The 27,159-nt window shown below is 48.9% G+C and overlaps 1 protein-coding gene across 4 annotated transcripts in view; it reads left to right on the top strand.

Moving 5' to 3' along the window:
* Positions 1 to 20,135, top strand: part of LOC147319864 (atrial natriuretic peptide receptor 1-like) — a 61,555-nt gene extending 41,420 nt beyond the window's left edge. For all 4 annotated transcript variants that reach the window (XM_086312694.1, XM_086312692.1, XM_086312693.1 and 1 more), the window contains 14 exons: positions 233 to 350; positions 927 to 1,001; positions 5,555 to 5,632; positions 6,596 to 6,700; positions 6,816 to 6,887; positions 7,200 to 7,362; positions 7,514 to 7,669; positions 8,717 to 8,885; positions 10,235 to 10,381; positions 12,697 to 12,820; positions 13,999 to 14,067; positions 14,208 to 14,382; positions 16,476 to 16,574; positions 17,180 to 20,135. In XM_086312694.1, the coding sequence (XP_086168820.1) occupies positions 233 to 350; positions 927 to 1,001; positions 5,555 to 5,632; positions 6,596 to 6,700; positions 6,816 to 6,887; positions 7,200 to 7,362; positions 7,514 to 7,669; positions 8,717 to 8,885; positions 10,235 to 10,381; positions 12,697 to 12,820; positions 13,999 to 14,067; positions 14,208 to 14,382; positions 16,476 to 16,574; positions 17,180 to 17,325 (1,696 nt within the window). In that variant the 3' untranslated portion in view covers positions 17,326 to 20,135. The remainder of the gene's footprint in view (positions 1 to 232; positions 351 to 926; positions 1,002 to 5,554; positions 5,633 to 6,595; positions 6,701 to 6,815; positions 6,888 to 7,199; positions 7,363 to 7,513; positions 7,670 to 8,716; positions 8,886 to 10,234; positions 10,382 to 12,696; positions 12,821 to 13,998; positions 14,068 to 14,207; positions 14,383 to 16,475; positions 16,575 to 17,179) is intronic.
* The last annotated feature ends 7,024 nt before the right edge of the window (positions 20,136 to 27,159 follow it).

The following is a 27,159-nucleotide window of genomic DNA, read 5'->3' as shown; positions in this document are numbered from 1 at the left end:
AGCTGCTGCAGTTCCACCACCTGGTCATGTGAGGGCAGTAGCATGTGGAGTGATCGTGCTACATCACCACACGATCAGGTTCTTTGGTGCGCTCAGAGAAGAATGATTTAGAATGAGTTGGTACTACTGAGCGTGTGCGAACTGTAATCAGACAGACTGTGTCTGACCGTCTTTGAGCTTCACCTGGAGGAAGATGAAGGTGAGTCACTGAGGAAGAGTGTTTGTGCTGCAGGAGGATGAAGCTGGAGAAGGAGCTGGTAGCTCAGCTCTGGAGGATCTCCTGGGACGACATCCAGATGAGCGACCTGAACAAGGTGCTGCGGAGCGGCAGCAAGCTCACACTGTCACTGGTAAGTGCGCGCACACTCCCACGCAGTGACGCTGGTTAAAGGTTTGAGGTGTACGTAAGGCTTCTGATGACAGGCGTTCTAATCGAAGGTAGATGTAAAGAAAGATGTGCGTCGAGCTCAGGTCGCCGTTACGTTTTAGACTAAACTGGGGAACAGAAAATAACGAGGCCTGAAATCAGCTCCGAGGAAACTCCCAGAATTCTTCTCGCTGTCTGTAAATCCGACAGACGCCTTCACAGTGAAAACACACTCCCACGAGCAGTTTATTAGGAACACCTGCACCATCTTTGATGTTGGAAAGGTGAAGAGATGGGAAAGGTGAGGGCGGCACATTACTGGATGAGAGTCCAGGCTGTACCTAATATTCTGCTCTAGAGACGTGTCAGGGACACATGAGTGTTAGGAACAGCTCCAGGGAGCAGATGAGTTTGCACACGTGCTCCTAATAAAGTGCCGAGTGAGCGTACACGTGCGGTGTTTTTACACGATCGTTATCGTCACCATGGTAATCCTTGGTGTGACGAGGAAGATGAAGATGATGAAGGTCACACTGACGCTGAGCGTGTTTGTTTCCAGAGAGGCTCAAACTACGGCTCCCTGATGACCGGAGACGGGAATCTGCAGATCTTTGCAAAGACCGGATACCACAAGGTGAGTGTGTCCTCGCCCTCCTCATCTTCCTCATCCTCCTCACCCATCTTCCTCAACCTCCTCGCCCTCCTCATCCTCCTCACCCTCCTCACCCCCTCGCCCTCCTCACCCCCCTCATCTTCCTCAACCTCCTCGCCCTCCTCATCTTCCTCGCCTTCCTCATCTTCCTCATCCTCCTCACCCCCCTCGCCCTCCTCACCCCCCTCGCCCTCCTCATCTTCCTCAACCTCCTCACCCTCCTCATCTTCCTCGCCCTCCTCACCCCCTCGCCCTCCTCATCTTCCTCGCCTTCCTCATCTTCCTCATCCTCCTCACCCCCTCGCCCTCCTCACCCCCCTCATCTTCCTCAACCTCCTCATCTTCCTCATCTTCCTCGCCCTCCTCATCTTCCTCAGCCTCCACAACCTCATCTTCCTCAGCCTCCTCATCTTCCTCAACCCCCTCGCCCTCCTCACCCCCCTCATCTTCCTCACCCCCTCGCCCTCCTCATCCTCCTCAGCCTCCTCGCCCTCCTCACCCCCTCGCCCTCCTCATCCTCCTCTGCCTCCTCGCCCTCCTCATCTTCCTCTGCCTCCTCGCCCTCCTCATCTTCCTCATCCTCCTCGCCCTCCTCGCCCTCCTCAGTCTCCTCCCCCTCCTCGCCCTCCTCATCTTCCTCAGTCTCCTCCCCCTCCTCGCCCTCCTCGCCCTCCTCTTCCTCAACCTCCACAACCTCATCTTCCTCAGCCTCCTCGCCCTCCTCAACCCCCTCGCCCTCCTCACCCCCCTCATCTTCCTCACCCCCCTCATCTTCCTCATCCTCCTCGCCCTCCTCACCCCCTCCTCATCTTCCTCGCCCTCCTCGCCCTCCTCAGTCTCCTCCCCCTCCTCGCCCTCCTCATCTTCCTCGCCCTCCTCAGTCTCCTCCCCCTCCTCGCCCTCCTCATCTTCCTCGCCCTCCTCATCCTCCTCATCTTCCTCATCTTCCTCAGCCTCTTCGCCCCCCTCATCTTCCTCACCCCCCTCATCTTCCTCACCCTCTTCGCCCTCCTCACCCTCCACAACCTCATCTTCCTCAACCTCCTCCTCGCCCTCCTCTTCCTCAACCTCCACAACCTCATCTTCCTCAGCCTCCTCGCCCTCCTCAACCCCCTCGCCCTCCTCACCCCCCTCATCTTCCTCACCCCCCTCGCCCTCCTCACCCCCTCCTCATCTTCCTCGCCCTCCTCGCCCTCCTCAGTCTCCTCCCCCTCCTCGCCCTCCTCATCTTCCTCGCCCTCCTCGTCCTCCTCAGTCTCCTCCCCCTCCTCGCCCTCCTCATCTTCCTCGCCCTCCTCATCCTCCTCATCTTCCTCATCTTCCTCAGCCTCTTCGCCCCCCTCATCTTCCTCACCCCCCTCATCTTCCTCACCCTCTTCGCCCTCCTCACCCCCCTCGCCCTCCTCATCTTCCTCACCCTCTTCGCCCTCCTCACAACCTCATCTTCCTCATCTTCCTCAACCTCCTCGCCCTCCTCAACCCCTCGCCCTCCTCACCCCCCTCATCTTCCTCACCCCCTTGCCCTCCTCAGCCTCCACAACCTCATCTTCCTCAGCCTCCTCCTCTTCCTCAGCCTCCTCGCCCTCCTCATCTTCCTCACCCTCCTCACCCCCTCCTCATCTTCCTCACCCCCTCCTCATCTTCCTCAGCCTCCTCGCCCTCCTCATCTTCCTCAGCCTCCTCATCTTCCTCAGCCTCTTCGCCCTCCTCATCTTCCTCACCCCCCTCATCTTCCTCACCCCCTCGCCCTCCTCAGCCTCCACAACCTCATCTTCCTCAACCTCCTCGCCCCCCTCCTCAACCTCCTCCTCCCCCTCCTCAACCTCCTCCTCCTCACCGCCCTCCTCTTCCTCAGCCTCCTCACCCCCTCGCCCTCCTCATCTTCCTCACCCTCCTCAGCCTCCACAACCTCCTCATCTTCCTCCTCATCTTCCTCAGCCTCCTCGCCCTTCTCATCTTCCTCAGCCTCCTCATCCTCCTCAGTCTCCTCACCCCCTCCTCAACCTCCTCCTCCTCACCGCCCTCCTCTTCCTCAGCCTCCTCACCCCCTCGCCCTCTTCGCCCTCCTCGCCATCCTCCTCTTCCTCACCCTCCTCAGTCTCCTCACCCCCTCGCCCTCCTCATCTTCCTCGCCCTCCTCATCTTCCTCGCCCTCCTCATCTTCCTCGCCCTCCTCAGCCTCCACAGCCTCCTCGCTCTCCACAACCTCCTCGCCCTCCTCAGCCTCCTCATCTTCCTCAGCCTCTTCGCCCTCCTCATCTTCCTCACCCCCCTCATCTTCCTCACCCCCTCGCCCTCCTCAGCCTCCACAACCTCATCTTCCTCAACCTCCTCGCCCCCCTCCTCAACCTCCTCCTCCCCCTCCTCAACCTCCTCCTCCTCACCGCCCTCCTCTTCCTCAGCCTCCTCACCCCCTCGCCCTCCTCATCTTCCTCACCCTCCTCAGCCTCCACAACCTCCTCATCTTCCTCCTCATCTTCCTCAGCCTCCTCGCCCTTCTCATCTTCCTCAGCCTCCTCATCCTCCTCAGTCTCCTCACCCCCTCCTCAACCTCCTCCTCCTCACCGCCCTCCTCTTCCTCAGCCTCCTCACCCCCTCGCCCTCTTCGCCCTCCTCGCCATCCTCCTCTTCCTCACCCTCCTCAGTCTCCTCACCCCCTCGCCCTCCTCATCTTCCTCGCCCTCCTCATCTTCCTCGCCCTCCTCATCTTCCTCGCCCTCCTCAGCCTCCACAGCCTCCTCGCTCTCCACAACCTCCTCGCCCTCCTCAGCCTCCTCAGCCTCCTCGCCCTCCTCAGCCTCCTCAGCCTCCTCGCCCTCCTCAGCCTCCACAGCCTCCTCGCTCTCCTCAGTCTCCACAACCTCCTCGCTCTCCTCAGCCTCCTCAGCCTCCACAGCCTCCTCGCTCTCCTCAGTCTCCACAGCCTCCTCGCTCTCCTCAACCTCCTCGCTCTCCTCAGCCTCCTCGCTCTCCTCAGCCTCCTCGCCCTCCTCGCCCTCCATCATCTCAAAAGTTCAGCATTTCAGGAATTTTAAAAAATTCACATATAGAAAAATATTTTCACCAGAAGGAAAGAAAATGAAATCGTTGTTTGGGGATCACTACGTGTGATCGGCGTAGAGGGGAGGAGTTAATCAGCCGTGCTCTGCCGTTCAGCGTGGACTCACCAGGGGGAGGGTCAGTGACCTCCTGCTCCCAGTCCGATAAAAAGGGGAGGCTGCGTCAGGAGGAAGAACAGCACAAAACTGCGGTGCTGCAGAAGAATATGTGGGTGGTGCAGGATGTGGGTGGGAACAGAGACGCGTGAAGTGGGTGGAGATGAGTGTCAGGGCTGCAGGGGTGAACGAAAGGTTTGAAGATGGCGGCGAGAGCTGCTGCGAGGGATGGTTGGAGACGGTGGAGCCCGAGGTAGCGGTGTTCACCTTCATGACCCGCTGCAGGACCAACACGTGAAAGGGCCGGCCTCGTCCAGGTGCATCATGGGACTGTGATGTCCTGCTGTTTCATATTCAAACACTCTTACAGACTCTGCAGAGCGGCGCTGATTTCAACAGTGAGCGCCCCCCGCCATGGCGGCAGTGCAGCTGTGGGAGGAGCCAGTGGTGATGCATGCGCTGATAAGGATTCAGGTGGGAACACCTGGAGCTTAGTTTAAGAGTTGAATTTCCTGCTGGTGAATGGAAATAACTGAGCTGTAGTCTGCTCCGAGGAAGCCGCCCTCCTCCTCCAATCAGCCGAGTGCCGTTTTCACCGCACTCATCAGTCACCACTTTGAAAGGTCAGAGGTCGTTGATTATTTCTTCAGGTCTTAATGATGCCGCAGGTGGAAAAGCTCGTTATGAAGACAGGAGCCCTCCAATCACAGAGTTGCTAGTCTGCATCAGTATTTTATCCTGATTTGTTCTAGAACCACATAAACCAGATCAGAGATGCCGATCTGAGGTCCAGGAGGGGGCGATGCCTCTGAAGCCTGATTGGACCGAAGTCTATGCGGCGATGATCCTCCATGTTCTATCCTCATGGGTTTCTGGTCTCGGTCGCTGTTTCAGGTCTGACTGAAGAAAACAGGAAGTTCATGTTGGAGCAGAAGCAGGAAGCAGGGCGAGGGCTACCTGTGATCGATAAGAGCGCAGACGTGTGTCATGGTAACATGGCGAACGAGGCTTTAACAATGTCGTTGTACATGAACAATGAAAATAAAGATTATTCAATTGTGTTTAAAGGGGGAGGAGCTAAAAGCTGCTTGTTTCAGACAGCACACGAGCTGAGACACAGGATCAGACAAAGAAGGATTATTTCTGACAAAGATCATGTAAAGCTGCTCTAACAGTGCAGAAGGGAAAAAAGCTGGAAATGAGCAGAACACCTTCACCTTCACATGCAGCTCCTCCCGTGTCAGGTTAGCTAAACAGCTAACGAGCACGATGAGAACAGGAGGGAGCGACGAGAACGAAGTGAGGCGTCTGCATCATGTCACGTGTCACTGAAGGTCGCTGTTGTTGACTTTTGGTATGTTGCTCTTTGTTTTCTTCCAGGGGAACATCGTGGCCATCAAATACATCAACAAGAAACGCATCGAGCTCAACAGGAAGGTGCTGTTTGAGCTCAAACACGTGAGTGTCTGACACGTCACACGTGACCATTAGCACCGGCTAAGCTAACAGCTCAGAGTGGCTAAGCGAACGGGAACATTTACTGTCTGCTTCCTGTTCAGGACCAGGCTCACCAGTACAGTACAGCAGCCAGCATGAGCTGCTCCCAGCAGGGTCAGTGCAGCTACAGTGGGGCCTTCATCATCCAAACATCCATTCATTTATTTCTCCCAGTTTACCCAGTTCAGGGTAAACATGGTTCGGTCATTTTAATCCATACACTGCACACATTCAAGAAAATGTAATATTCAGCTAATTAAAAACAGACGATCTGTGTCACATGTTCTCAGGCCACACGTGGTTCCACGGTCAACTTCCTGTTATTCTTCTCCAGACTTGAGCTTCTGGATTTACATCACTGATGTAACGACCTGAACGATGTTCGGGTCAGGGTAATTCTAGGCTTCATGGTCTGGACCTGGACCTGGTCTGAGGAGGTCTAATGGGCAACGCTGTGAAATGTCCCTTCAGTCCAGGGGTCTCAAACTCGTGGCCCAGTGGCCACTTGCGGCCCACGTCAGCCCTGCTTGTATGTTGATGTGAAGAAATCTAAAGCAGTTTGGCTTTTCTGTCGGAGAGGGTTTGTTTGTTGTTGCGTGAAATGTTAAAATAATTTCTCAAAATGATTGAATATGAAACCAACATGAGCAGAGAGCACAAACGTGAGGCTGTGTCAGCTCGGTGACACGGGCACACTGACGTCTTTATTTTGTTACATATGAACACAGCGCTGCCACGTGTTGGACGCACAGAGAGGACTTCCTGAACGCTGAAGTGGCCGTCCAATGAGACGACAGCAGTGGCAAACAGTGACGTTTGAGACGCCAGCTTTAGTCTGTTTCCACAGTGGGCGTCACCGAGGGCGGAGTCATGCCCCCCGTGTTTTCCTGTGAATTCAGCCTTTGAATGTTTCCGTCTGTGCAGATGAGAGACGTCCAGAACGAACACCTGACCAGGTTCATTGGAGCGTGCATCGACCCCCCCAACTGCTGCATCGTCACAGAGTACTGCTCCAGAGGCAGTCTGCAGGTACGGCTTTAAGGGTGGGGGTCAGGGTGACGGCGTCACGGCTGCGTCACGGCTGGTGCTGAGGAGATCTCGCCAAGGTCACCGCTGACAGGTTATTGGTTGTTTGTGTGTTCAGGACATCTTGGAGAACGACAGCATCACTCTGGACTGGATGTTTAAATATTCCCTCATTAACGACATCGTAAAGGTACGTTTCCATTTCCTGCAGAGTCTCTGCTTCGTTAAGTTTCTGCTTCCTGGACTGAAGCTCGTTAACGGCAGTTTCAGGGAGTGGAGTCGACGCGATGCATGTGGGACTCATCAAAGCGAAAGTACGAGGAGGAAGCGAGCAGGTTAACGAGGACAGAGGAGTCAAAGTTAGAGAGCTTTGGGGTCCCCGGTGTCTGATTGGATGATGGCAGGACTCAAAGTGAAGACAACAGTAATAAGTTACCTCCAGGTGGCGTTACCTGTGATAACAAACATGTTGTCAGTGCTGTCCTCCTCTCTGTGTCTGCAGGGCATGCTTTTCCTCCACAACAGCGTCATCTTCTCCCACGGTAAACTCAAGTCCTCCAACTGCGTCGTGGATAACCGCTTCGTCCTGAAGATCACCGACTACGGTTTGTCCAGCTTTCGGTCTGAGAGCGACGCAGCTAGTGACGCTCACGCCTACTACGCCCGTGAGTTGCAGCTCTCTGCCGTTAATCTGCTTTTCCTGAAGTCAGGCAGCGATGTTAGCAGCACGCTCCTCTCAAACTCTTTAATGTTAAACATGAAGAGGTTTCGATCTTAAGCTCAGGTCCTGAGGTCTCTGTTTGTGCCGCCATGCAGAGAAGCTGTGGATGGCTCCAGAGCTGCTCAGGATGGAGTGTCCTCCTCCTCAGGGAACCCAGAAAGGAGATGTCTACAGCTTCGGCATCATCCTCCAGGAGGTGGCGCTTCGACGAGGAGCCTTCTACCTGGAGGGAGACCCGCTCAGCCCTAAAGGTAGGTAGCTCTGAAGTTCCTGCTGCAGGTGTGCAGCTCTAAAGGCTGATGGTGCACATGCACACCTGTAGGTGTGCGTGTCGGGTCATGTGATCGGCGTCGACCTGGTTTCAGATTAAGCCGCGATCCTGCTGGGATGAATCAGAGCAGAGAAGAAGAGGCTGAGCAAACAGCACGTCCACGCTGGTTCCTCAGCCGCCTCTCGCTCACAGGTCATTTCTGCGTTCGCTCCAAACCACAGAAAGCGCTTCAAGCTGCACGCCGAGCTCTGCTGCTGCACGCCGAGCTCTGCTGCTGCACGCCGAGCTCTGCTGCTGCACGCCGAGCTCTGCTGCTGCACGCCGAGCTCTGCTGCTGCACGCCGAGCTCTGCTGCTGCACGCCGAGCTCTGCTGCTGCACGCTCACAGAGCAGCTGGGGAGCAGAAGCTGTTTACCTGCTCTCTGCTCAGGTGCGTGCTCCGGCAGCGGCGAGCCTCATCACCGCTAATGACCTGGCCTCTGATTTATTCGCACGGAGCACACTGGACGTTCCCGTCTCTGCTTTCCGTTCATTAGGACTCGGCGTCTGTGTAGCTGGTCGCCTCCGTCGCTCAGGTACGACCCACTGTCGCCATGGGAACCTGCGTCATGCTGACAGGTTTGCTAACAGCACAAGTCTGAAAGGGATTTTATGTTATTTATAAGGAAGTCAAATAAAGTGTTACACCATAAACCGTCGCTGGGATCATCGTCAGCTGTTCTGTTTGTCTCGTACGGACGCTCGTGGTCACTTGTTTTACTGCACAGTCTGCTTTCAGTCACAGATCAAATCCAGTTAAATGTGTTACTTTAAGGTTGCGTTCATGAAATGTGCTCAACACATTTCATGAAACATGTTTTTAACTCTGCTGACATTTTTACAGAGACTGTGCTGCTCATCCTCGAGCGGCTCGAGGCTCCGAGCAGAGGATAACGTGTGCACCAACACCAGCGCTCCACCTGAAATCACCAATGAGCTGGTAGTTTAAGGTTCACTGCGCTGAACGTGCTGAACTGTTTCTGTGCAGAGATCGTGGACCGCGTGATTCTGGGGGAGTGGCCCTGCCTAAGGCCGACCATCGACTCGCAGAGTGACCGCCCCGAGCTGGGTCAGCTGATGGAGCGCTGCTGGGCCGAAGAGCCGACGGAGAGACCCGAGTTCAACCAGATCCGAGTGCTGCTGCGCAAACAGAACAAGTAAGACCTGAAACCGCGAGCAGAGCAGTGCATCAGTGACATCCTGTGGCCACACAGGGAACAACACCCAAAACTGCATTTGTGTGTTTACAGAGTGAAACATCTCCATCTGAAAGACCTGGATGGCCGCTAACTTTCTGCTTCTTAATTCAGATCAAACTGAGGTTATTGTACTCGGCCCTGAAAAGCTTAGAAATATGGTATCTAAGCAGATTCTTACTCTGGATGGCATTACCTTGGCCTCCAGTAACGCTGTGAGGAACCTTGGAGTCATTTTTGACCAGGACATGTCCTTCAACGCACATATTAAACAAATATGTAAGACTGCTTTCTTCCATTTGTGCAACATCTCTAAAGTTAGAAATATCCTGTCTCAGAGTGACGCTGAAAAACTAGTTCATGCATTTATTACTTCCAGGCTGGACAACTGTAATTCATTATTATCAGGAAGTCCTAAAAACTCCCTGAAAAGCCTTCAGCTGATCCAAAATGCTGCAGCAAGAGTCCTGACAGGGACTAGAAAGAGAGAGCAGATTTCTCCTGTTTTGGCTTCCTGTTAAATCCAGAATTCAAAATCCTGCTCCTCACATACAAGGTCTTAAATAATCAGGCCCCATCTTATCTTAATGACCTTGTAGTACCATATCACCCTATTAGAGCACTTCGCTCTCGCTCTGCAGGCCTACTTGTTGTTCCTAGAGTATTTAAAAGTAGAATGGGAGGCAGAGCCTTCAGTTTTCAGGCCCCTCTTCTGTGGAACCAGCTTCCAGTTTGGATTCAGGAGACAGACACTATCTCTACTTTCAAGATTAGGCTTCAAACTTTCCTTTTTGCTAAAGCATATAGTTAGGGCTGGACCAGGTGACCCTGAATCCTCCCTTAGTTATGCTGCAATAGACGTAGGCTGCCGGGGATTCCCATGATGCACTGGGTGTTTCCTTTCCAGTCACCTTTCTCACTCACTATGTATTAACAGCATTGAATCATATCTGTTATTAACCTCTGTCTCTCTTCCACAGCATGTCTTTATCCTGTCTTTCTTCTCTCACCCCAACCAATCACAGCAGATGGCCCCGCCCCTCCCTGAGCCTGGTTCTGCTGGAGGTTTCTTCCTGTTAAAAGAGAGTTTTTCCTTCCCACTGTCGCCAAAGTGCTGCTCATAGGGGTCATATGATTGTTGGGTTTTTCTCTGTATGTATTATTGCAGGGTCGACCTTACAGTATAAATCGCCTCAATGCGTCTGTTGTTGTGATTTGGCACTGTGTAAATAAAACTAAACTGATAGTAAAGTGGACACGAGCCCACGCTTGGTTTTTGCCCACCCAGAACACCATGTGTGTGTTTTCAGGGAGTCACGGACCAACATCCTGGACAACCTCCTGTCCCGGATGGAGCAGTACGCCAACAACCTGGAGGAGCTGGTGGAGGAGCGAACGCAGGCGTACCACGAGGAGAAACGCAAGGCCGAAGCCCTGCTGTACCAGATACTACCACAGTCAGTACTGCAATTACTGCACACAGTGCGGCTCTACAGTAAACATACCCTCCTCCTCCTCAGGTGCACCTTTGGACATCTTCCTCACAGCTGGGTTCTGAGCATGTGCAGTTGTGCGTGTGATGTATGGGCCGCTCGTCTATGGCGTTACTTTTGTGCGTCTATTCTGAGAGCACGTAAATAAAATGTTTGCAAGTACAAATGTTGCATTTTGAGGAGAAAATTATTTTGCGCGAAGCAAACTCATCGCCGCATGCAGGAAATGTGTTTCAGTGTTTGCTAATGTCCATAAACACACAGTAACAGCCGCTCTGTGTGCTCACAGACGTCTGCAGACCTGCTCTCAACATCTCTGCACGCTCAACTCTCTGTACAGCGTTACAAATGTGCCACAAAACCAGCCAATCACAGACTTGGATGCAAAAATTCTGATTGGCTGTTTTGGTCTCCAATCAGCTCGACAGCTACTGCGTTCCAGAAACACGGTCCAGAGTGTAGCCAAACCCCTTTGCAGTTAGTATGTTTAATTATTTGTTTTTAAATATAGACTTTTTAAAGAGCATTGTTGGTTTTAAGCTAGTTTGAACCAAACCGCTCTGCTGGATCTGGCTAGTAGCTGGTGAGCTCGTGTGTGTGACAGCAAACACTGAAACACATTTCTTGCACGCAGCAATTATTTTTCTTCTCATAAAATTATTTTCTTCTCAAAATGCAACATTTGTCCTTGCAAATTTTTTTACACCAAAATAACAGCATACTCCTCCTGCCGTGTACTTTGGAGGGTCTGCTGGGTGGAGGCACAGCTGGTTGGTGTAAACAGAAAGAGGCGTTCCCCTCTTCTACTGCCCAGCTGTGCACAGGTGTGACCTGTAGTCCCGCTCACACACCTGCGCCTCGATGCTCGAGCCTATCAGATATTTGTCTGAATGCTGGACGCAGCGCTCTTCGGCTGTGGTGACCCTCGATGTGAAGGCGGGGTCGATTTAAACATGGCGATGGTCTTGGTGTGAGTTTGAGGTCTGTGGCGACTAGAACTGATAATAACTTAAAGATTATTGATATCATTATTGATTATTGACCGTTGTATTGAGTCTCGCTGGGTTCTCATTGGCTCAGTGTTGCAGTCGTTACTCAAAAAAAGTCATCATTACACAGAATAAAAAAGTAATGCAGTATGTTACTTAATTACTCCCAGGAGAAAGTATTTGGTTTGAATACTCGTTACATTACTTGGCTGTTACAAAATAAACTGAGTCACAGTCGCACACACCAACACAGATCCTGAAGAGACTTTAAAGCGGTTGTCATGGTGATTCTATAAACATTGGCAGGTAGACACAGAGGCTGCAGCCTCACCTCTTTGTTTCCTGTTCAGGCTCTGGCTGCTGGGCTCAGGTCTGCATACGCGCTGCTCGTCTCTCGGGGTTTTTGGCTAGCTTAGCGTTAGCATGCCGTCTGCGCTTGCAGGCAGTCGTGTTAGCGGCCTGGATGGATCTTCCGCTTCACTATTACGCTGTCGTCCTTAGTAATGTCTGTATCCACGCTGCACAGCTCTTTTCCTCTAGCACACGAGCTGATGTCAGCTGATTGTAGCTGGAGTGCAAGAACTGAAAAGCAGGTAGACCAATAATTCCAAGGAACTGGACTACTGGGAACCAGTTCTGGATTCTTGTCCTATAGTGTTGACATCAAAGTAAGCTTTGTTGTCATCTCTGCTATATACAGTTCAGTATATAGAGAGACAGATGACGAGGCTCCAGTTCCAACAACCATAAATACAGGAAGAGTAAGAATAAATATACACTTTGAGGTAAAAAGGGTTAATAAATGTAACGTTTACAATTTATAAAATGAGATTTAAAGTGACTTTGAAGTGGTTTAAAATAACCAACGCAGCAGTTTTACAGTATAAATGATTTAAAGTGACCAACATGAGCAGGACTGTCCACAGAGCAGCGTCTGTGTTTACAAAGGCAGCGATGTGTGAAGTCCAGTAGAGTCAGTTACTGGTTTGTGTGGGTGTGTGTGGTGGGGGGAGTGGGGGAGCTGGTAGTGAGGTCAGGAGTCTGATGGTTTGTGGGAAAAAGCTGTCTCGCAGTCTGGAGGATCGGGCCCCGATGCTGCGATAGCGTCTGCCGATGGGAGGAAAAGAGTCCGTGTGAGGGGTGTGCACCAAGCGCACATGTCAGACAGGGGCATCCAAGGTTGGATGTCCAGCAGCAGAGGTGGTGAAGGTCCCGAGGTGCACACGGACATTTTTTATGGGCGGAGCCCCCTGCTCACACACTCATGGCGCCGTATTGTCTCTCTGTCAGTTCGGTGGCCGAGCAGCTGAAGCGTGGAGAGACGGTTCAGGCTGAAGCCTTCGACTCGGTCACCATCTACTTCAGTGACATCGTGGGCTTCACCACCATCTCCGCAGAGAGCACGCCGATGGAGGTGAGACGAGTTTACCTGAGTACTTCAGTACTTCTCACACAGCTTCCAGGTCCAAAGACACAAACACAGAAAGCCAGACGGAGAGTAGCACCGGACACCTGATCCTCCCAAATCCGAGCTTGGACTCTGAAATTGGCTCTGCGTCCTGTCACGCCGTCAGGGCTGCGTGTGACTGACGTGTCAAACGCCTGCAGCGTAGTGCAGGTGTCTTATCAGACACGCTGGTGTTTCTGCTGCAGGTTCAGACGCTGCATGCTTGCCACCATGTTAGCACGCGGGCTGAGGGCGGCTGGCGAGATCCATATTTCAGAATCACATGCTCAACGTATTTGTGGAGAACAATGGGCTGGTCGAGGGGAGTAAAATCCAGAGGAAACATTTTTGAGAGTAAATGAAATGAGAAACTTTATCGATACTGCGGCTTCCTCCCACGTGCAGGCAGTGGGGTTAGGTTAATTGGTCGTTCTAAATTGTCCATAGGTGTGAATGGTTGTCTGTGTGTTAGCCCTGCCACAGACTGGCGACCTGTGCAGGGTGTGCCCCGCCTCTCGCCCTAAGACACCTGGGACAGGCTCCAGCCCACTGTGACCCTGATAAGAACGGATGGATAAAAGGTGGAAATAGATTCTCATATTTGTACTGCAGGGATCAGTAACTCATGAGGCAGCACGATTAACGATGTCCCAGCAGACGGGGCGTCCTCGGCTGGCCGGACGCCGCTGCATACATTTACGGATTTAATCTAGAAAATTCTCCCTCACCTGTCCTTGTAAGGGTTTTTGGATAGCGACTAAGAGTATGATTTGGAATTAAAAAGGAATTTCAGTGCATTTTATTTGAAATTACAATCTAATTATATTTACCTACAAATACACACTGGGATAAGGAGGAAACCAGTCAGAAATAATTATACTGGAAGTTTAAGTAACCTGTAAGTCGTCTCAGGCAGGGCTTCATGCAGATCAATGTAATGAATATTAAATAAAGTGCTTTGATGTACAAACCTGACACCACGTGTCAGTGTTCCTGTAAGTATAAATCTATAATCACGCTGTTGTATCAAATAAAACACACTGAATTATAAAGCGTTAACATGTTCTCTCACACACTGAAAGCCAGCGGCCTGCAGGGGGCGCTCAAACACCGTCCTTCAGTCTGACGTGCTGATGTCTCTGCAGGTGGTGACTCTGCTCAACGACCTCTACACCTGCTTCGACGCCATCATCGACAACTTTGACGTTTACAAGGTAAACGGCTCGTTTCTTTCCTCCGACCTGTTCTCAGGGCAGCTCTGAGCAACAGAGCGCATCGCCATGGAGACCAGCTCACAATAAGGACAACTTTTAGTGCGACTCTAACTGATGTCACGGTGCTGTGGCGCCCCCAGGTGGAGACCATCGGCGACGCCTACATGGTGGTGTCGGGGCTGCCGGTGAGGAACGGGAAGCTGCACGGCCGAGAGATCGCCCGCATGGCGCTCGCCCTGCTGGACGCCGTCAGAGCCTTCAAGATCCGCCATCGACCCGAGCAGCAGCTAAAGCTGAGGATCGGCATTCACAGCGGTGACAACACACATACACAGACTCACACTGACACACACACTGACGCACACTGACACACAGACACACATACACAGACACACACTGACACTCTCACACACACACACACACACACACACAGACACACACACATACACAGACACACACACATACACAGACTCACACACATACACAGACTCACACTGACACACGCACACAGACACACGCACACATACACAGACACACGCACACACATACACAGGCACACACATACACAGACACACACACGCACACACACACAGACACACACACATACACAGACACACACAGACTCACACTGACACACGCACACAGACACACGCACACATACACAGACACACACATACACAGACACAGACACACACACACACACTGACACACGCACACAGACACACGCACACACTGACACACAGACACACACTGACACACACACACACACAGACTCACACACACACACACACGCACACACATACACAGACACAGACACACACTGCCACTCTCACACACACACAGACACACACACAGACACACACACACACACACACACACAGACTCACACACACACACACACACACAGACTCACACACACACACACACACACAGACTCACACACACACACAGACACACACACACACAGACTCACACACACACAGACACACACACAGACACACACACACACACACACAGACTCACACACACACACACACAGACTCACACACACACACAGACTCACACACACACACACGCACACACATACACAGACACAGACACACACTGCCACTCTCACACACACACTGACACACACTGACACACACACACACACACATACACAGACACACACTGACACACACACACTGACACACGCACACACATACACAGACACACGCACACACATACACAGACACACGCACACACATACACAGACACACGCACACACACACACAGACACACACACACGCACACACATACACACGCACACACATACACAGACACACACACACGCACACACATACACACGCACACACATACACACGCACACACATACACACGCACACACATACACAGACACACGCACACACATACACAGACACACACACACACACACGCACACACAGACACACGCACACACATACACACAGACACACACATACACACGCACACACACACACACTGACACACTGACGCACACTGACACACACACAGACTCACACGCACACTGACACACACACACGCACACACATACACAGACACACACACACGCACACACATACACACGCACACACATACACACGCACACACATACACACGCACACACATACACAGACACACGCACACACATACACAGACACACACACACACGCACACACAGACACACGCACACACATACACAGACACACACACACACACACGCACACACAGACACACGCACACACATACACACAGACACACACATACACACGCACACACACACACACTGACACACTGACGCACACTGACACACACACAGACTCACACGCACACTGACACACACACACGCACACACATACACAGACACACACACACGCACACACAGACACACACACACACACTGACACACGCACACACACACACAGACTCACACTTACACACACTGACACACACACACTGACACACTGACGCACACTGACACACACACAGACTCACACGCACACTGACACACACACACACGCACACACATACACAGACACACACGCACACACATACACAGACACACACATACACAGACACACACTGACACTCTCACACACACACAGACACTCTCACACACACACTGACTCACACTGACACACACACTGACGCACACAGACTCACACTGACACACACACAGACTCACACTGACACACACACTGACGCACACAGACTCACACTGACACACACACTGACACACTGACACACACACAGACTCTCACACACACACACAGACTCACACACACACACAGACTCACACACACACAGACTGACACACACACAGACTCTCACACACACACACAGACTCACACAGACACACACACGTGGTGACTACCCCGTGTCCTCGGCAGGTCCCGTGTGTGCGGGCGTGGTTGGTCTGAAGATGCCTCGGTACTGCCTGTTTGGCGACACCGTCAACACGTCATCACGTATGGAGTCCACTGGCGAAGGTACGTGCACAAAAACAGGTCACGTGACCTGACGCTGCAGTTTCAGCCTGAAACCTCTGAACTGTAACTAAGTACTCGAGTACTAATCCAGAGGGAACATTGAACTTTGACCTCTGCATTCTTCAGGTGTTCACACGGAAAATAAATGGGTTCAGATCCTCGTTTTAACGATCACACTGAATACACATAGGATGACCAGGTCACGTGACTTGGCGCGATAGATAGACGTGAACGAAGACGTCGCTCTGTGAATGCTGACGCAGCAGCGCCCTCTGCAGGCTGTTGCTTCCCTGTTGACGGGCTTCAGTTTAGTGACTCAGTCTGAGTCAGCTGATACTGCAGTTTGTGCTCCATGAACAGTTTCTCTGTTACACGTGTAACAGCTGAGCTTCATTAACAGGAAGCAGATTTATTAAAGCCCCTTCAGAATAAAGTGATGTTCTTTAAATAAACAGCAGATTAGATTTTTGCAGGTTGGACTGAAAAACCTAAAGCAGCATTTTTATTCCTGCTGCTGTTGCCAAACATGACGTGTGTGTGTGTGTGTGTGTGTGTGTGTGTGTGTGTGTGTGTGTGTGTGTGTGTGTGTGTGTGTGTGTGTGTAGCGCTGAAGATCCACGTGTCGGCGGCGACTCGAGACGTTCTGCTAGAGTTCAACTGCTTTCAGCTGGAGCTCCGAGGGGAAATCGACATCAAGGGCAAAGGGAAGATGACCACCTATTGGCTGCTGGGAGAGAGCGACAGCCAATGACAAAGCACTGTCAACAGGAGGACGACAGGAGAGGATGGATAAACGAGGAAAGGAACTGAGGAGTGAATAAGGGGTAACACCGCTACAGATGAGGGGACGAGGAAAGGACAGAAGGGAGCACAGCTTGAAGGAAAGGAGGACTCACTCGAGCGCTCCCCGCCTCCTTGCTGCTTCTCATCTCCGAGCAGAAGGACTTTGGATGGATTGGGACTGTCGGACGGGAGGAAGTGACACGGGAACGGAGGGACACGCGGACCCGGACTCTCCTCACACTCGGATCAAAAGTGTCCTGCTTTCCGGTCCTGGAAAAAGAGTTTTTCGCCGTCGTCCCGCTGGTACTCCGAGCAGTTTGTCTCTCCACGCTGACGTTCACCATGCTGCCTCTTCTTCACTTTTATGTGGCCCTGCATTCATCATCTTCATTTCCTGTCCCTGCTGTCACTGGAGGAGGGGCACCTGGACAGGGCGCCGCCCTGCTAAGATGGTGAGGCTAAGGCTAGCCAGCAGGTTTGAACCTGGAACCTCGTTGCTGTGAGTCAGCGGCGCTAACCATTAACGTGGGGTGTAATCTGAGCTCAGTACTGCCCCCTGAGGCCAGACACAGGAAGCACCCACACCACAGCAGAGAGACGCTGTTTGTCCTGCCTGAGAAGCAAACACAGCTTCTGTGGGAGGAACATCTGTGCTGTAGCCCCTCCCACAACCTCTGACGTCAGCGGCTGCGGCTTTGAGCACGTTTATTTGGTGGAGCCGCACATTTAAGATGACCTCCTCACAGTGAGGGTGAGACGCTGAGTTTGGGGACTGTTCTTCAATAAGCAACCAGATCAGCGTACGTCAGAGGTGTGGACTCGAGTCACATGACTTGGACTCGAGTCAGACTCGAGTCATTAATTTTATGACTTTAGACTTGACTTGAAAAAATGTTCTAAGACTTGTGACTTGACTTGGACTTTTACACCAATGACCTGGGACTTGAATTGGACTTGAACCGGTTTACTTGAAAAGACTTGATATTTTACCCCAAATATAAAATTTAACATGCATATTATATAGAGATTGAAAATGTGACGTCATTCACGGGTAGAACCGCAAAGGATTCTGGGAACTCGTGGCAAGCGGTACTAGCGCACGCAGGCTTTCAATTGAAATCAGTCACACAGCGATAAAAAGAAACACAAAAAATGTCAAGAAGCTGTTGTATTATTAACTGCAATAGCCGGTCGCATGACAGCCACGGGAAGCCGACGGGTAAAGAGATCGGTTGTTATCGGATTACGTTGTTGAAGAGAAATTGTTCGAGCCATGTTTCCGAAGTAACAAAGACGCGACGGATGGTCTGGATTGCAGCCGTTCAAAGACCAATTATAACGTCTCAGAACACTCCAGCTCACAGGTTAGTCTGCTCCAAGCATTTACACGAAGGTCAGTCTGCTGTTGTAGTTAATGCGTCATTTTCATAACATAATTAGTGATATAGGTTACAAGCAAGTCTGGCGCTGAACAGAAATGGTCGCGCTATGCTCCTTTATTTATTGTGCATAAATAGTGAATTGTCCTGACACAATATTGCGTTTCGCTTCTGTTATTATGGTACATTGACAAAAACATATACTTTTATTCACAGGATAAAACAGTTGTTTGTATCACTAATTGCCCAGTGCGATTACAGCATACAATATTGTTGTCACTGCTACATTTCTGTGATGCTACCAGAAATTATTTCCACTGCTAATTAATTACCGTTGAGCTCAAAGGTCCTATTAATAAACGGTTAAGGAATGTGTATTTATGACGACAATTTGTGAGACTGGTAAACTTATGATACGTACGATGGTCTTTCGTTCTACACGGTGCATTTCAAGGTCCTGCACCCATCCGTCGGTAAACTGTACCTGGGCTTGTTGCAGTGACCTGAAGTTACTAAACTTCATGAGTGTGTGCACTCACTCCAAGAACCGTATGATTATAAATATGCATATAAATATGCTACGATGAGATAGCTGACTTCATCTAACTAGCAAATGTTGTCCAGGCTACGTTGGTGATACAGTTCTTTTTAATATGTATGATATTTTTGTCATGCGATTTTAAAGCTGGTCCTACAACCGCATCCAAGAATAACATGCAGCTTATCTCAGAACTGTCGGTGAAAATTATTCTTGGAGCTAGGTTTAATTGAGCTGCATTTTAAAGAGGTGCAATTTCACAATTTGTGTATATTTTCTAAGTTCACTATTTTGTCATGTGTTGAGAAAAACACAGATTTTAAAATTACATGGTCTAATATTTACATTTAGCATAACTGCAACATGCTTTTTTCGTTTTTTTTTTTAAAGACTCGAAAGGACTTGAAATTCAAAATTTCAGACTTGTGACTTGACTCGGACTTGCCTGACATTACTTGAGACTTGACTTGAGACTTGAGGATAAAGACTTGAGACTTACTTGAGACTTGCAAAACAATGACTTGGTCCCACCTCTGGCGTACGTCACCTCGCAACGATCAAAGAATCAACATGGAAACCGCGCTGCTGTTTCAGAGCCCGAGAGGAACAAAAGACTGCAGAGCTGCAACGTGTCCGAGCACACCGTCGTCTTCTGCAGCTGCTCTACAGCAAACGCACATCTGTGAGGCGCCGGCACAAACAGCTGGAGAACATCAGAGACTTTCACCAATCAGTGTTGAATGGATCATTGTAACATCTGCACATGTTTCAGATCATTTAAAGTCATTTATATTCTGCTTATTGAAACTAGATCAACGTATTTTAATCCCACCATCGTCTGAATAAAAGCCTCGAGCTGTGTGTGGTGTGGTTAACTTTGATGTCTGAGAAATTCAAGTGAAAAAATGAAATCATCTCAAATTAAACTTTGCTTCCTCGCTAATGCTAATGCTAGCTGTGTTTCCACAGGAAGTGCAGATTGTAGCTGACGTCAGAGGACACTCGCACACTTTCACCAGTTTACAGTCAAACACCTCCAGTTTAGGTCCCGCCTCTCAGCTGGGATGGACCCGTCCATACAGTGGACACAGCTACAGAGATAAGCACAGCTTTCGATGACAGCAGGCGACTGCGGGCACAAGATGGCGGTAATGTGAAGGCCGGATCAGACGAGTGACGGCGCTGTCTTTGTGCTCACCGCGTTGCTTGTGACGTGACGACTTTCACATCACATTCTGGGTCACAGTCTTTCGCCCGCCATGCAGTGGCGAGTCTAGAAAATTTTTGTTGGGGGGGCCAGGTAGGGGCACAGATTTGGAGAAGGGTGGCAGATAATGTTTTTAAAAAATTCTACCAACCGTTAACCATAATTCAATAATCCTATAAACCTAATAACCAAATGCGCTTTTAACTCTTATTAGAATGAGATTTTAACCACTACGGTGCAAAGTTTTTAGATACTGCGTTGATAAAGTACAAGAGATACAATCAGTGCTTTGTCAGTGTTCATTCAGCATTCAAGGACAGCAATATTTGCATAGTATTTTTACTGACATATAGTGCACATATGTTTTGAGCAAAAACATTTTTGAATATTAAAATACGAACATTTGTAACAAACAATTGACAAATTAGCCATTCCAATGTAAAACTTTATCTGCCTGTTAAAAAAAAGAAGATAATCTTCTCACAAACTGGTGTTTGATTTTGAAACAGGAAAAAAGTGGAGAAACAACTGAAAAGACTAATATTTGAATAAAACCTGAAAGCAAGTAAATACTTTCTATGCTGCCTTATGGTAAACTTTGGTAATATTGATCAAGAACAACACTGGCTGATGAAATCCAGTCAGCTGGCATGATGACACTGCCAGTATTAACCTGCAGGGCTGGACTGGGACAGAAAATTGGGCATTTTCACTACAGACCAGCCCCCCAGGTATTAAAGCCATAAAGACTTTGAATGAAAACAAATGCTGTTGTGACAGTGATGTACACTCTCTTGTTGGTATATGTATGATTTCTAGGGATGGGTATCGAAACCCGGTTCTTGTTGAGAACCGGTTCCCACTGTTTCAGTTCCTTGGAATTGTTTGCCATTTTTGCAAACGATTCCCTTATCGATTCCAGTCGCCCCGAATGACGTCACCACGTTGCGGAGCGTCATTTACCTGGCAGGAAACACGGCGGCTCAAACGCTCAAAATCTTGGTTACACTTTACGAGAACGGATGACAACAGGGCAACTTGCAATACTTGCAAAGTAGAGATTTCATTTACGGGAGGAAACACTACGAATATGCAAAAAACACGCGATGACCTTAAATGAATGTCGTGTTTTTAATTCCGCTCCGGACTCGTGAATCTCAACCCAGCAGCAGCGGTAACGTTTGCACGTCCTCTCCCGTTAATGCGGCAGGTAAATAATCAACTAACATATTATGTTAGCGCGATCTGCCTTATTACAAACCTGCCATTACTGTGCATTTAGTGACCATGATGAGACAGACAGAGTCTGGCTCAGATGCTGGCAGTTCTCGCTGCAGTCTGCCGGTAGCGTCTCCTTTCAGGCAGGATAGATGAATGTCACCGAGCAGAGACTCAGTTTGTGGTCAAAGGCTTGCACCCGTTTGCCACAGCAGATGATTTTCAGTAAGTGAATGTGTTTAATTGTAGGCAGGGACATTACTGGATATTCTTGTGTAATTGCTACAGAAGAATATTTATTTTATTATTTTACATTTACAATGTTTTTTCCTGGGGACCCTGTGACACCCCATTGAAGAGCCGCAGGCTGGATCTCTTAAGATCTCACTGCTGGGTTTGTAAGGCCATGTTACTCCTAAATTTCTATCTTGTTCAAAGAGAAGATATAAAACAAAGTTCTAAGCTAATCGACCTTAGTGTTCTTTTTAAAAAAGAATCGATAAACAGAATCGAAAATGGAATCGAATCGTGAAAATCTTATCAATACCCATCCCTAATGATTTCTATACATTTTACGTCAGATAAAAACTTTGGTTGTAAGATTTAGATAATTATTTAATAAAAGCTAAATATTTGAATTGAGAATAAGAAAGAAAAGTATTTCTTTGTGCCCTACCTTTCCCTGTTAATGCCCTACATGGCCCCCTGGCAAAACTTTCCTAGATCCACCCCTGCACAGTTACCAGCTGTCAGCTACATAAAAAAGGATCCTGATCATTGATCAGTTTCATGATTGAAGTAGCAACAGGAGAGGCAGGGGAGAGAATGAGAGAAGAAGAGGCTGCTGTGCAGCGTAACGACAGAATAACTCCCGCTTTGTGTCTTTTTTTCATTATAGCGAAAGTCCGGGACAAACTGTTCCTTCTCAGATCAATACGAAACGTGTAATATTTTCTCTGAATGAGGGACCATTCCATTTTTTTAAAGAGCCGTTGGCAACTCTACTAACTAACCTTATGAATAAAATAAAGTTCACTGTCAGTAACATCATAGCACCCACCCAGCTGTATAAAAACTCCGTCAAGCTGGCTAGAACGGAGTACGAAAAAGCACAATGAAAATAAACTCCACCTAAACTTGGTTTATATTTGACCAGATAGACTGCAGGTCATAACTTCTTACCTGAAGCTCAGTTCACCTGATACTCGGCGGCTGCCTCGGGGCTCTCCTCCTGCCTCCCCTTCCCTCATCCACCTGTTGCCTCTGTGGAAGCCCCGTCATAGCCACCACCAAACAACGGAGTTATTTCTACACATCGACCTGCATCTGGCCAATCCACCACCTCTCATTGTTCATGCCATTACAAAAAAAATAAAAAATAAGTCACCGGGCACATGCCGGTATGCCCGATGGCCAGTCCAGCTATGTTAACCTGCAACCAAATCTGCAGCTCCATACAGCAATGTTACGACTTAGATTACATCTTATAACTCATAACTCTTATGTTAGCTGCCCTCAGTAACGTACTGTCTGAAATATTCCACGGCTGCAATAATTCTTTAAGTGTTATTTTTTCCTTGGTATTCTAATTTCACCGAAGTTTACTAAACTCAACAAACTTAATATTACTTACCGGGACATTTATTCTGTCCTCATTTTCTTTCACCGAAAAATTGTTTCCTGCAGTGCCGTCTTTCGTGCTTGGCTCTCCTACCTTTGCTAACGTGATGCATATAGCGCAGAAGCCGATGCTGCATTCACTTACACTCGGATATCTGAACTTCACCGTGAAAACATAATCGAATATTTGATTGAATTTTATTGTTTTGCCTTTGGGGTGGCCAGTCTGGTTGGGGGGGTGGCCTGTGCCCCCCCCAGGCCACCCCGCTGGACACGCCACTGCCGCCATGGCGGTTTTGGCGTGGCCGTTGCAGCCGGGTTGAAGACGTGAGCGTGCGGTCTCCTGACACACGGAGGGAAAACTCGAGTTTGTGGAAAAAATCTCGGCTTCTGCTCCCACTCAGGCTTCCTGCGCTTTAACAGTGGGTAGAAATGTCAGCGTTTGAACACATGTCTGTTTGTACAGTGTCCTGGTGGGACACCATGCATCACATTTATCTGTTTGAGCAGAATTTTCTCATTGTAAATATGTTTAAACTGTGTACATTAAACCTTTTTAGGTATTACTGATCAGTGAGTCAGACCCACTGAGACCGACCAGTCTTACGTTACATCTTAAAAACACGTTTAAAGATGGTAACCTGACAAACCTTCAGGGAAAGTGATGTAAAGACACTCTTGTTCATCGTCCTCGGGCCTGATTTAAGCCAATGTTCTGCACTGTGGTGAGCAGACGACAGCTGAGGTTCACCGAAGCTTCACTCCAGACGATCGGAGCTCAGGTCCAGGGTCGGACTTCAGTCCGGAGGACAAAAAAACACAGCCTTTCTCTGTGATGCTGCAGAACGACAGCGTGGAAACATTGAGCTCGTCTATTTTTGATGTTCTTCCCTCTCAGCAGCATTCTTTGGTACCTGACAATCTCAAGTTCACATTTCCAAGTCCCTCAATGGCGTTGTCCCTCAGATCACTGAAGCATCTCTGAGGGAGACCACATCGCTTCAGCCTGAAGGGACAAGCACGGACGTGATGGATGAACCATAAGGGTGGCTGTGGTCGCTCTGCTTGCCGCTCCAGTAAGGCGCAGGAAGCTGCTGCAATGTTCTCAGTATTCAATCTCGCCACATAAGATTTAGAAAGAGGAAGCCAAAACTGGAAGAAATCGTTCGGCGAATCAGCTCACTGCTAGTTTCAAAGTTTGTTATAATATGAAAAAGTTCAAATAGAAATCTCAAAGATGATTAAAAGTACTGGAGCAAAGCTAAAAAAGGAACTTTAAAAACTTGAATCTGGTATTTTTTTAAAGAAAATTTGGATGAAGAGATCAAAATAATTTTAAATCTTGTCGTCTTTGCTTGAATGTTCCTAAACTGGCTGCAAATGGAACTCGATGATCTTAAAGGTTCTTTAATGAGACCCAGAGAACAGCGGTCACTCAGACATCCGAGCTTAGAAACAGAGTTTTCCTGCCACATGCAGTCTTCTGTTGGGATCACCTCATCTCTGGCACGAAGTGGGAGGAGGCGGGGCTTCTGCACAGCGTCCTTCTGCTACCTAGCAAGGTGAACGAAGTGCTTTAAACTTCTGCACAGGTGCGACGCTGGTACAATGACCTCACACACAAACGTGATTCTCAGTTATTGTGGAAAGATGTCTTCAGGACTACGGCATAAACGCTTCTGTATCTTTAATTAATTTCAATTTTAAATTTCGTATTCACCGATGGTTCTGAACAGAAAAGCCCGACGCCATCAAACGGTCTCCGAATCATAAAGCAGTCAGGACTTCATCTTTCATTAATGATAGATTGCATTTATATAGCGCTTTACAATCCCACTATTCATTCACTCTCACACACTGATGGCGGTAAGCTGCCCCGGGGTAGACTGACAGAAGGCTGGCTGCCACATCGCGCCATCTGGCCAACACCAGTAGGCGGTAGGACATAACGACCAAGACAGACGGAGCTGGGATCGAACCGGCAACCTCCCGGTTACAAGATGAGTTTCCCAACCCCCTGAACCACGGTCGCGTTCATTCTCAACAAAATATTCAAAAAGACACTAAATAGGAGGAAACATCCCCATTTTTTGCTTTGTGTTCAGCTGTGAGAAACATTGTACATTATTTTATGTTATCCTTCAGCTTTTGTTCTTTGTCTTTTTTAACAATCGACCGAACAAGAACAATCTCAGTTTTTCCTTATTAACACGTTAGAATTTGACGTCCTCTCAGAGACGAAGGCTGCCTAACATGTACTTCCAAAGCGTCTCTACGGTAACGCTGTGTGCAGTAAATATGAGATGTTAGCCTTGCACATAAACATAAATGCCAGCAGCTGCCCGCGTACTAACAGGACTGATGATGATGATGAGTGAACAGATGTTGCAGATGTTTCTGCTTCTCCTGCCCCTGTGCAAAGCACACGCTTCATCAAGTCTGTCCCTCACTGATTGGCTGCTGCTGATGGCGTTTCATAAACAGATGGAGTGATTTGCGTTTGTCACAACATGTGTGACCCCGATACTCCCATCCAGGCTTCATTCTGAACACTAATGTCATGTTGTCACCAGGTGGCGCCACTGAGCTATGATGCAAATTCCTCTCACACATACAGGCTGTGTCCCAATCCAGACCACACCCTTCTCGTACTTCCTAGTACCCACCGTATGTAGTCTGCGAACTGTGTGTACTACGAAGTAGAGATGGCACGATACCACTTTTTTATGTCCGATACCGATACCGATATCATAAATTTGGATATCTGCCGATACCGATATGAATCTGATATAGTGTTTTTAATCAATAAAACTGTTTTTTAATATCTTGCTGCATTTTGTATAAGTTCATACTCAAGTTTAAAACAACAACTACACTAAAGCTATTCTGTTATACCTGTATGCAAAAAAAAAAAAAAATTTCATAGTTCAGCAATACTGATCAATCTAATAAACTTAAACCTCCACCATCCTCCCTATTCTGGTATTTTAAAGAGTACTTAGTGTAAATATTAAGCAACCTAACTAATAGGGTTCCAACTCCCAGCAACAACAAAAATAAATAAATAAAAAATAGGGAACCACCCCTCACGCTCCACCTCATGATGCTTAATCGACGTAATCAACCTTAATTTGATGCAGTGTGAAAAAAAATGCACAGAAATCAATTATTTTTCAAGAAATATTAAATAGATTCAACATCTTTCTTCAACAAAATTGCAGACTGCACAGATGGTACCTTCCCAAAGTAAAAAGTACTATAGCTTACTAGGGTATACTACCGCTGCTCCATTGAAAGTGTGCTGACATATTGCATCGGTGTGTGGTTCTCCAGCTGCACCACAGCACACAGAAAGGCACTCCAGAGGGTCATCAACATGGCCCAAAAAATCATTGGACATCCTCTTCCCTCCCTGAAGGACCTGTACAGCACTCGCTGTCTCAAGAGGGCACGCAGCATCCTCCGGGACTGCACACACCCAGGACACCGGGTGTTTAAGCTGCTGCCGTCTGGCAGGAGGTTCAGGCTGCTGAGGTCCCGAACAAATAGACTCAAGGACAGCTTTTACAACAGGGCAATAGCCCTGATCAATGTAAATAGCTGACCTGACTGGATACCTCCCTGGACTTTTTAGGGGGAGGTAACAATGTTTAAAACGATAACAATAATATTTATATTTATAACAAGGTGCAATAATAATTAATGTGCAATAATAACAGTGTGCAATACACATACACTTATTCTTCTTTTTTATACTAAGTTAATATACTGTGTTGTGTTGTTTGTTACGTTGTGATGTGTCATATCGTGTCGTGTTGTGTTATATGTAGTGCCGACGTA

The sequence above is a fragment of the Aulonocara sp. 'chitande type north' Nkhata Bay genome, linkage group LG11 (assembly GCF_057382095.1).
Source record: "Aulonocara sp. 'chitande type north' Nkhata Bay isolate Kocher_YH1m ecotype deep benthic linkage group LG11, A_spYH_male_GT1.1, whole genome shotgun sequence".
Classification (NCBI taxonomy): domain Eukaryota; kingdom Metazoa; phylum Chordata; class Actinopteri; order Cichliformes; family Cichlidae; genus Aulonocara; species Aulonocara sp. 'chitande type north' Nkhata Bay.
This window is presented reverse-complemented; position numbering and strand designations above follow the sequence as displayed.